Genomic DNA, 12130 nt, shown 5'->3' on the forward strand with positions numbered 1-12130 from the left:
CGATGATTTACGATACACATTTTTTGTGCGTCCTAAAAATGATGTCGAATTTCCAAAATTTGAAGGATAGAGGACACGCATTTATGCGCGCCCTAAAATTTGTGTCCAACAAAAAAAATACAAACACGGAGGGCACCTAAATTAAATGGGTGTCGTGTATATATGTCATTTTATAAAACTTTATTGTGCGCTCCCTCCTTAATAACTAAGGGGCCGGCGGGGAAAAAATCCCCAATTTTTTTGAGGACTTTTTCATTCTGTCTTCTCCAACAATCGACGACTTTCATTTTCTATCTCCCTTCTCTCTGAAACCCTAGCAACCACCACTACCAAAAATATGGTTTCATATTGGATTAAAAGGTATATATCACTCTTCTTGAAAGGACTATGAATAAGGAAGAGTTGGTCAGGAAATTCACTCGATCTTCTGCCACTGTCGTGTTTTCAACACATAAAATACATAAAAACCTCGAAGAGAAATTTCAATTTTCTGAATAAGAAATTGAGCTGCTTTCTTATCTGTCTCTGATGATGTGAAGAAACCTCAAAAGCCATTGTGATTTCAAAACAAACCCCTGCCCCCTAGAGTCCAGACGCTTCTTCTCTTTCAACATCACATAATATCTAGGGTTTCTACTTCTTCTATCCCTTTGATTTTGTTCGGAAAATTAACCATTCTTAGTTTCTCACCCTCAAATCCACCACATTGCACCTCTTCTCCCTTTCAGGCTTATTTTAATTTATAATATAAGAAATCCAACATTTTCTTAGTTGATTTTGATTCTTCGGTCAATGGAGAAGATAAAAACTGGAAAGAAAGATTCAAAGACCTACACATGAGAGATTATTTATGTTTTTTTTGGAGTTGCCAACACATTCGCATAGTAATCTAGTCCTTGTTAAGCAGGAAAATGGAAGAAGTGAGAAATCAAAAGTTGATCTTTAAGGATTACGTTAATGGCTTCCCCAAGGAATTAGACTTGATCCTTACAACTTCTGCCACTGTCCCCCTCCAGCTCCCAACACAAGGTTACAATGGCGTCCTCCTCAAGAACCTTTATCTCTTCTGTGATCCTTATATGTGTGGTTGAATGACCTAAACAGAAGGGTGTTACGTTTCTTCCTTTACTCCTAGATCGGTATCAACTGTGTTGTCCTTTCTAACTTTCACTTTTTGTAATTTTTGGGAAAACATACGGTAATTGAAAAATCCATCATTAGGATTGTGCTTTTCTATTCGAAATGAATTGGGACACCCAATCATTTGTATATTTCAAGTGTAAAATTTGAATTGGAGCTCTCAATCTTTTCAATTGAATCAGAGCACTCAATTTTCTTCCTAATCTTTACCTTTCTGGGTGCATTGGCTTGCAATGAAGCATTTTAAAAGAAGGGTTTAAGTTGTCCAATATCTTCCATTTCAAAAATAGCATATAAATTCTCTTCTTTCTTCTAGAAAATCTCTTGTGATGATCAAATTATCATTTAGATTTTGTTACTTGCAATTGATAACAGGATATGGAGTAGCTAAAGTTGTAGAATCAGGGCATTCAAACTTCAAGAAAGGTGACCTAGTTTGGGGATTCACCGGATGGCAAGAATACAACATTATCACTGCTCCTAATATCCTATTCAAGATTCAACATATAGATGTCCCTCTTTCCAATTATACACGAATCCTTGGTATGTTTTCTATTTAATTAAGGATATTTAAGATTCTGTAAATTAGGGATTTTGAATTTTGTAAAATGATTTTGTTTTTTTGTAGCGACTTTTGTTTTACACTTTCTCTGTAGGAATCTGACTTAAACTTGTATTATGTTATTTCTAGATTCTTGATGCACGCCCACTGTTTGATGTAATGTCAACAACACTGTTTTTGGTTGTTCTTGGAGTAACATTAATACTTTGATCCTAAGATCTTTTATGTTGAATCTATCCAAACATCACATGGAGAATGCATACCAAGGGTCAAATACTCTTATTGTGACATTGACAAATGGGGAATCAAAACGTGTTGAATCCCAATCAGACCATGAAACAATGAGAGAAGCAATGGAAGTTCTTAGGAACATGTTTGGGCTTGACATTCCGTAAGCTACCGACGTTCTTGTTCCCCGTTGGTGGAATAATCGCTTCCAGTGTGGAAGTTATAGTAACTACCCTATCTATGCTGAATCAACAATGTTTCAAAACATCAAGGTCAACATGCATCCTGCCTAATACTTATTTTACATGCCAACCCTTATTTGTTACTCTCATTACATAACAAAACACAACATATGAAAATGAAACAAAAGTACAATCTTTTGTCCCAACATTAACTTATATTTGGTGTCATATATTCATAATTAGGCTCCTGTAGGACGGATCTTTTTCACTGGAGAACATACAAGTGAGAGGTTTAGTGGCTACGTCCATGGTGGTTACCTAGCAGGTGAGTAGTTACCTCTTTTCTGGAATGATTTGTATATCTTTGAGGTTAAATGCAAGAAATAGGAATTTCTTAGATAGATAAGGTAAAATTTGCATTGTTATAAAGCAATCTAAAAAATCATAGTTTGATTAGTTTACACATTTAAATCGATGAAAACGACTATGTATGTGGATAACATTGCTATAATTGTTAAAAGAAATGAAAGTAAGATGCTATAAATTATAATAATAAACAAATCAATTAAAGTACTATGTTATATTTGTTGGGTTTTGAGCATTCTAACACTCCTAAGTGTACATGCAACCCTAAATACCTTGGATCTATGTTTTCTCTATTATACATGCAAATAAGAACTTCCAAGGTATTATCCTAATCTAGCATACAAAACAATAACTATAGCAAGATAGAATACATACCTCTTTGATGTAGAAAGTCTTCATGAAGCTTGAGTGCCTAGTGCCCCAAGTGTGACACCTCAAATGGTTCACACAACACCAAATACACATGGAATAACTTGAGAGAAAACCCACACTTCATGAAATCGGCTAGCCCTTCTAGTACACCCACTAGTGCCGATTTTGGTGAATAATATGATGCTTATATAGTGTTACAATTAGGGTAAACTCTTAATTGTCATGGCTTTCCATTTCCTTGGATCCATGGGTACAAATACACCATGGAGCATCCATGGACCATCCTATGGGTTTTAGCCCAACTTGATTATCCATGGAGCATTAGCCCACTATACAAGTATGGATGATTTACACAATCAACCCATATATTTAATTAGTCTTCTTTTGATCACTTAATTAATCCTAGATTAATTCTTGATCAATACTAATTAAATAATCTCATTATTCTTATTATTAATATACTAGAACTTATAATATATTAATAACCATAAGTGTCTTATTTCTCTCATTTAGTCTATCCAAGTGCATGATGCCATGCAACCCAAATGGACCATGCCGGGTCGGGTCAAGTCTTACCAAATATAGTTATGGACTTAGACATTAATCCAACAGTCTCCCACTTGGATAAGTCTAAAACTATTATTGCGAATGACTTCAAGAACCGACCGGCAATCGTAGCTCTCAAAAAGCTTCTGTCGAACTCTGACCTTGTAGATGAACTCTGACCTTTGTCAGTGACTTGTCCATTAGATAAGGGATCATATATTCCTCCATTCTAGATATCATATGGACTGAGACATGGATTATAATCATTCTCTCTCTGTCCATCTGTTGTTTCCCGATTTCCGATTTATGACGACTGACTAATTGAACAAATCAAATCAGTCCTGGCCCGGCCGAGCACTTCCATTTGTCATCATCAAATCATCGAGGGGCCCACAGATATCGCTTTTATCCCGAAGGTAAAAGGAACGGATAAACTTCGACTCATATGGCTTGTTCTACTACTTGTTGAATCATACACAAAGGCACGTTTTATAGCACCGAGTTACCAAATGCGTTTTCGTGCTATCAATGTACTATCAACTCATAGTAACAACTCATATCTCTAGGTTTGAAGAATATAAGATATTATCGTCTCATGATCACTCGTGATAAAATCCATGAAGTGATTCCAATGAGCGCGGGTTGAATCCAATACTCAGAACTTATGAGCACTCATGATTGTTGTAGCCTTGTCCAACACCTTAGACCTCTACAACCCATCATGACAGTCTTAATTCATATCTACTTCCAACATATGACCGACTGTGGATGGTTTGAATAACTTAGTCATTCCAGAAGAATAACCCAATTTATTCGGGAAGTCAAAACATGCAAAGTGAAACACAATAATAATTGAATCCAATATGGTCTCAGAACTTATGAATATAAATAAAACACCTTTTATTTATCACCATATGATTACACATTATTCATTGTATACTGTTTCAGCTATCAACTTTACTCTTGAATTTAAAACAATAGTTGTCCCATGCTCCAAGCATGTACACTATGTTTTTCTCAAACACTAGTCATGCCATACACCAAGTATGCATACTATGTTTGTCTATGATCTTTACTTTGTGAACTAGATCAATTGAACATTACTTCAATGATTCTCTTTTCACACTCCCAAATCCTTACTGCAAATGCAAGAATTCCAAATTCATGCCATTTACTGAAATCTGTTAGATTCTAAACTTATATGCATTGATCCTCTCGTAATGATTATGCACAAAGTCATAAAGACTTGGCAACAATCATTACAGAGTATTCCAAAGGAGATCCACTCCTTGGAAATATCCTTCTTGCATTAAGTTTCCTTAATCTTTCACATATTGAAAATTCTAACTTTGAAACATTTCCAGATTCCATTTTGACTATCACTTCTGAACAAGAGTTGCCTCCTTACAGATTATGTCAATATGGTCCTTCCAGAATTATCACTATACTTCCAACTATCCTTGAGCAACCAATCTTTGGTAAACCTTAGATTGTCCTCGACAATTGTTTAATCCTTTTAGTTATATCCAGTTCTAAACCTTTTCCCTTCTTAATGCCCCAGGCATTTGGAAAATTTTAGAACGGATGATTATAGCACATGTAATCGATCCTATATCCGAAGCATATGGGACACGATTCATGATGTCTCACATAAAGACTAAACTAGTCTTTTGCTATAATATGTCCATTTCAATTTGCCAAGTTCTCATAATTCAGATTATGAAAAGGGATGCCGTAATCATAATCGAATTTTAGAATGCAAATAATGGACCCATATACAGAATTTCCTTATGTTGAGCCATTCCAACATGAAATTCATATATATATCCTTGACTAAATGATTAAAACCTCACGATCTAAGCTTATAGATTTGAGATGAAGTATAATTTCCTCTCCCTTAATTATAGCAAAACAACTTTTCCCAATTGAGACCTTTTGTTTTCTATAATTAACATTGCTAACTTGCAATACTTAACATAATTATCATGCTCCCACTAACATGATGATTATTAGCATAACACTTATGCTCCCACTAGCTTTGACATGTACCCAGAAATCAGCTGGACTTCTAGAAATCAATACTTCATTGACTTTCTTACCAAAGTTCAGATTTCTGATGCTAGATTGTTTTGATAAGACTTTATCAAAATCATACACCTTCCCTTAGATAGCACACTTGTGAGTCTAAACAATTATGAAGAGGTATGCCGTAATCATAATGGTTAGACCTTTTTGCCACTTCTCACAAGTCCATGTTAGTGTGCCGGTTAACCACACGCGCTCCACTAACGACTTTGAGAATGCAAATATCACAAATGCTATCTAACTAAAATCTACTTAGTGAAAGTGTTTCCTCACCATCATTTTCATGAATCGGAGAGAAACCTTATGACACTTAGATTTACTGGTGTATGTGTTCTTATCCATGTGAATTGTCAAAATCATAGTCACAAGACAAGGATAATGACAAACCCAAACCATATGGATTGAACTCAATCTTAACTTCTTGCCACCTGGCAGCTCAAGGGCCTGCCATTGCTTCCAAGTTGTTATGCAACACATTGAGAACTCTAAGAACTCATATGCAAAGTCAACTTCAACTGGAATGGGCACAGTATATGTCAACACAATAGATTATAAACCTCAAATTGTGTGCTAGAGAAGAACTTTAGGTTTTATTCTTGATTAGTTCTTGAGACTTTCAAGACCTTTAAGACTCCCACTGTCCACTTGACATATAAGACTCCCTTGTCAAATATCAAGAGATAGTGCGGATTCTAATCAAGAAAAACACTTTACCCAATTGGCCTAAGTTGGTCTTTGTTTTATCCAAAACATCACAACTTACCAATTTCAAATGTACAAGAGTAGAAAACTTTTACTCTTACATTTGACAAGTGTTTTAAACCTTCTTTAAGACATGTCACTCAAATGACAATCTTGGAGTATGACTCTAAGACTTGTATTGGAACGAAGTATGACTCATCTTCTTGATTTAACCATTTCAACAATTCAAGATCTCTCTTCTTAGTCATAAGAATGCACTAAGACTTCCTTAGAGAACTAATTGTGCTATGGTTTCTTAATCATTAAGATGATCACAAAAATGATACTAAAGTACTCTCCCATCTTTTCAGATTTGAGAAACTTTTATCCTTCTGCCTAATTTGATTCTTCTTATTCGCTCTGCCATACATTGGAACCTTTTCCAATGTCTCAGAGTTACACTTAAGCTTGTAAGTATAATCATATTTACTGAGCTTTAGTAAACTATGACGAATAGTCTTATCAAACTTTTGTGGTGGACTTAATCAGTGCACAAGAATGTGTACTGATCCCTTAGTCCTTTACTTGACTCACACATCCATGTGGCCGAGTAATTAGTCTTAATTTTCCAAAACTTGAAAGTTCTCATTCATCATGCTATACAACTTGCATGATTCCAAGTTCCGGTCCACTTGAAACTTGGGTGATGAGAATCTTTCCTTATTTGGTAAATTTAGACATTACCACAAATGAAAGAATCAATTTCATATTTCCACTCTTGCTACTAATGGAATCATATAAGCAACAATTTTTCCTCAAATGCCATTGTAAGGATATTTTAAAATAAATAAAATAAAAATTTTCTTTTATTTTAAAACTTTGCGGAAAAACTTATCCTTACAATCCATATGAAAACTTGTTGTTATCTATTCCTTAAGCAATATCTGATAACTCCTAAGAAGTAGCTCAAGAATCCGATCTTCAAACTACGCGATAGAAATCCATCTACGCCATCAGATTCAGCATATTCTTTCTTTAAGTTTCTTCACTTTTCTTTCATTCTTAAAACATCACCATGTGACCCAGTCACATCATGTATCAAGAATCTCAGAATAGAAACTTAACAGAGTTAGATAGTGGAATTTACCTGAAGTAGAGTCAAACTTATTGACTTTAACATCCTTAGGTAAATTTGGCAGCTTCGTAACCAATGCCCCTTTCTTTGGCAATATAAATGTATGGACCCTTTGACAATAGTACACGAGACTATCACAGACTTAGCTTTTCTCTTTACCATTTGGTCAACCGAGTTGACTATGGCCGATCCCTTTCCATTGGGAAGAGAATGCTTTAATGGATATCCAATGTCATCATTGTCAATGTCCATAAAGTTTTAGGAAGTTGATCTTAACAAATAGACAAGATCATTAAGGGTCTTGTCATAGTCTGTTTCATAGGTGTTCCAAAAGAACTCACTATGTGACTTAGAAAGTGATTGAACCACCAACTTTCTCAAGACTTTGACACCCAACTCTCCCGGCTTGTCAATATGTGACTACATCTCCAAGATGTGTTCACACCTAGACCTTGCCTTGCCAATAGGGCTTGAGTGACCTTAAACTTTTCAAGAACTTGTGGGTTAGGGAGAATAATTGGAGGAGGAGAAAGAAGTATGATATCCATGGGACATCATCTTCATTAGGAAACCTTGTTTCAAGAGATTTGGGAAGATCATAAGTGTCTAAACCAGACATCTTTTGGGAGATATTCAAGATAGTTGATCTTAAGTCCTTAATATGACACCCAATATGAAATATTAAGGCTAGGACCCAACAAACTATTTTATAACTTAGAAGAGGTATGCCGTAATCCAAGCTATAAAATATTTGAAGGTAGGTGAATGACGATTCACCAATTTCCACCAAGATAAACGAAATGAATTATTAGGTTTTAATTGGTTTTGAAACTCCTAGATCTTTGAGATTCATTGAACTGTTCAATGGCATGTTTCAATCTCGAGTGTGCCCTTCAGGTTTTGTGACTGGGATGCCGAGGATCACAAAACAAGGTGTGAAGTAACCATGCAAATCACTTGGTACCCTTAATAAATTACCCCTCAATCGATGTGCCGGTTAACCACACACGCTCCATCGATACTATGATAAATATTAAGTCACCCTTTACCTACCTTGTTAAGTCCAAGTTAGTGTGCCGGTTAACCACACACGCTCCACTAACGACTTAGACAAAGTGCAAAGTGTAATTTCATGGATTAGCACCTTATTCACATTTTTCCTAAGTAACTAAGATTGGGTATTATTAAGAGTTTAGTTACTTAGTATTTTTCATTAATACTTTTAATGAAGGGAGAATTCTAGTCCTGTCAAACCCGTTCGGCTAACGACCCTCCACCAGTCAAGCAAGCGGTGGGTGAGAGTGGACACCCATTAAGTTGCCATTTTATAGGCAACAACCTTATACCCACCTTATAGACCGGCTTCGTGAAAGAGGCGTACTAGCGGTAAGACTGACTTTACTCTTATACATATATATATTATTAACTTATAATATTATAAAGTATAAGGGTTGAATTTTAACTTTTAAAATTCTAAGGGCTAACTTGGAATTAAAGTATTCATACTTGAAAACTTTTCAAATTCCAAAACTTGAGGGCAAGTTTTGAAACTATTCAAAACTAATTAATTCCATAACTTATGTGTTTAAAGTAGTTTTAATCCAAAAACTCTTCAAGTTCCATAACTTGAGGACAAGTTATGGAAGACTTTAAACTAATAAAAGAAGTAACTTTTTCCTTTATTTTATAACTTATGGATTTAATTATGGTTACATATTTTTCTTTAATGAAGTGACTCTTGAACTTTCATAACTTGAGGACAAGTTATGGAGTCATAAAAATTATTCAATGACACAAGACTCTTCATTTTGTAACCATTGCCAACTCTTATGAATTTTATGAGTCTTTAATGTGACTCTTCATGTAACTTGAGGACAAGTTACACAAACACATTTTATACTCAACTCTTAGATTAAAATGGATTGAAAACAACTATTTCACTCAACATTTCTATTAATCTAAGCAACTCATAAGAACAAGATAATTCAAATCAAACTTTTTCATGTAATTAGTCTAAACCTTAAACTAATACAAAACATGAATCTATTGACAATTATCTTTGAAAATGGATTAGCATGAACATTACCATATCAAAAACAAGTTTATAAGTTCAAAAACAACTTAGGGTAATGTTCCTAGTCCATTTCTGGCCAAAACAGTCGAGTTTATGCTGTCTGGGGGTCCAACTCGTCGAGTGCACGAACCAACTCGGCGAGTTGGATGCATTTTGCCTTGGACTCGGCGAGTCCATTCATGGACTCGGCGAGTCTGCTGGGCAGACTGCATCAAAACTCGATTTTCCAGCTTCTTTTGCAAGTATAACAAGAAAACAAGCCTAGGCTCTGATACCACTGTTGGGTTTTGAGCATTCTAACACTCCTAAGTGTACATGCAACCCTAAATACCTTGGATCTATGTTTTCTCTATTATACATGCAAATAAGAACTTCCAAGGTATTATCCTAATCTAGCATACAAAACAATAACTATAGCAAGATAGAATACATACCTCTTTGATGTAGAAAGTCTTCATGAAGCTTGAGTGCCTAGTGCCCCAAGTGTGACACCTCAAATGGTTCACACAACACCAAATACACATGGAATAACTTGAGAGAAAACCCACACTTCATGAAATCGGCTAGCCCTTCTAGTACACCCACTAGTGCCGATTTTGGTGAATAATATGATGCTTATATAGTGTTACAATTAGGGTAAACTCTTAATTGTCATGGCTTTCCATTTCCTTGGATCCATGGGTACAAATACACCATGGAGCATCCATGGACCATCCTATGGGTTTTAGCCCAACTTGATTATCCATGGAGCATTAGCCCACTATACAAGTATGGATGATTTACACAATCAACCCATATATTTAATTAGTCTTCTTTTGATCACTTAATTAATCCTAGATTAATTCTTGATCAATACTAATTAAATAATCTCATTATTCTTATTATTAATATACTAGAACTTATAATATATTAATAACCATAAGTGTCTTATTTCTCTCATTTAGTCTATCCAAGTGCATGATGCCATGCAACCCAAATGGACCATGCCGGGTCGGGTCAAGTCTTACCAAATATAGTTATGGACTTAGACATTAATCCAACAATATTTCATGGCTGTAATCTTTATATAAAATGATAGGCTTCTTGATTTTCATATTTGTAATATTTGGGCAACATGTTTGTTAAATAATGTGGACTGTACTTGAATCTCTTCTTCAATAATTATTACTACCCTTTAAAAATTAACACATTTTTTTTTATTTCTTGACTAGTGACTTATTAAGTGCTTAGAATAATTTATCATCATTCTTGTTCTTATGATGCAGGTTTTATTAGGAGTTGGAGAGATTATAGCTTCACGATCATGTACAAAAGTAAGGTCTTGTTCTTTTAATGAATAAATGTTGTCTGAATAACTGATGATAGAAAATTATATTTTGAAAATAATGGAAATCTTAGGAAATGGAAAGGTTGTTGATAGGGTATCTGCATTTGATCCAAAATTAGCTTTGGCTCTATAGAGGCTTGTGCAAGCAACAATAAGTACCAGATCATATTTCTACTGAGTGAGCTTGATTATCTAAATGTTGCTCGGTGTGTTTACTTTCAAGTGTGGTTCCTTGCTGAAAATGCAAATTATGCTGCATCCGAGTATGCTTTGGAATCATGAACCCCTCCTAGGACTGCACTCATGATGTTAGATGGAGATAAAATGGTTGCAACTGGTAGTTCTCATAATCCTACTCTAGCTAATGCCCTCACCAAACTCTAACGATGTGATTTCATTGGCAGCTAGGAGATACACTACAAAGATATGATATATCTATATCTATTTAATATATGTATGTATGTTGCTACATAAATCATCTGATTGTGATTAATATTTTTCATCTCAGGTTCGTATCATTGCTGCTTGGGCTCCTACCACCATGGCAATCAGATCGGGTGAGCCTTACATGATACAAATCTAATAATTATTACATGCTCTTAGCACCATGACAATCAGATTGGGTGAACCTGTAACTTTCCATGCAAACCCACATTTTGCAACATCTTTTCTTCATATATATATATATATATATATATATATATATATATATATATATATATATATATATCATCAATGTTCCTAGTGTTATCTTTGAAATCAGATGCACCATATAATAGCTTAATAATAATAATAATATAATATAATAATAATAATTAGTTGCCAAGTCTATATATATAAATTTTAATAAATAAATCGATAAACAAATACTTGTTTATACTTTTGTATTACACTACTTGCTGCATCATTTTTGGAAAAATCGTTGTATTTCAATGCATTTGACATCTCCTGTCTATAACTTTCATATCTTTCCTTCCGAATTTTCAAACATGAATCCGATACATTGATGTCAAAATTAGGTAATTTCCAGATCTCTGCATAAATTATGAAAAAAAGGTATTATAAACATGAAAAATAAAACGATGCATTAGAAAACAAAAAAAAGTGGTACATGTCTTGGATCTCTGATTAGTCCAATGTTCAAGGTTCTTGATGACATGTATAATGCACAAGATGATCTCATAAAGTGCGTATGAATGAGTCATTATTTATTGATTTATTATTCTGCAAATCTTCATAGAAAGGTTTATAATGAATGTTTGTTTGTACTTGAGTTTGCAGGGAAATGTGTCACCATGATAATGCCAAAAAAGAGTGGACTGCTGAAGAACTATCTATACGATAATGCCAAGAACAAGAGATGAGTTCAGAAGAAGAAGAAGAAGCGAGGATGCAACTATAGTTCAGATACTATGGATGAATTATGTTTGTA

The 12130-nt window shown here is 34.5% G+C and overlaps 1 protein-coding gene across 1 annotated transcript; it reads left to right on the forward strand.

Moving 5' to 3' along the window:
* Nucleotides 1-911: 911 nt before the first annotated feature.
* On the forward strand, nucleotides 912-1804 carry LOC145098992 (2-alkenal reductase (NADP(+)-dependent)-like). The gene is made up of 3 exons (XM_079036584.1): nucleotides 912-1029; nucleotides 1516-1683; nucleotides 1797-1804. The coding sequence occupies exons 1-3, from the start codon at nucleotides 912-914 to the stop codon at nucleotides 1802-1804; spliced, it is 294 nt and encodes a 97-aa protein (XP_078892710.1).
* Nucleotides 1805-12130: the final 10326 nt, after the last annotated feature.

This window comes from Lactuca serriola, chromosome 4 (genome assembly GCF_051521515.1).
Source record: "Lactuca serriola cultivar US96UC23 chromosome 4, Lser_US96UC23_V15, whole genome shotgun sequence".
In the NCBI taxonomy this organism is placed as follows: Eukaryota; Viridiplantae; Streptophyta; class Magnoliopsida; order Asterales; family Asteraceae; genus Lactuca; species Lactuca serriola.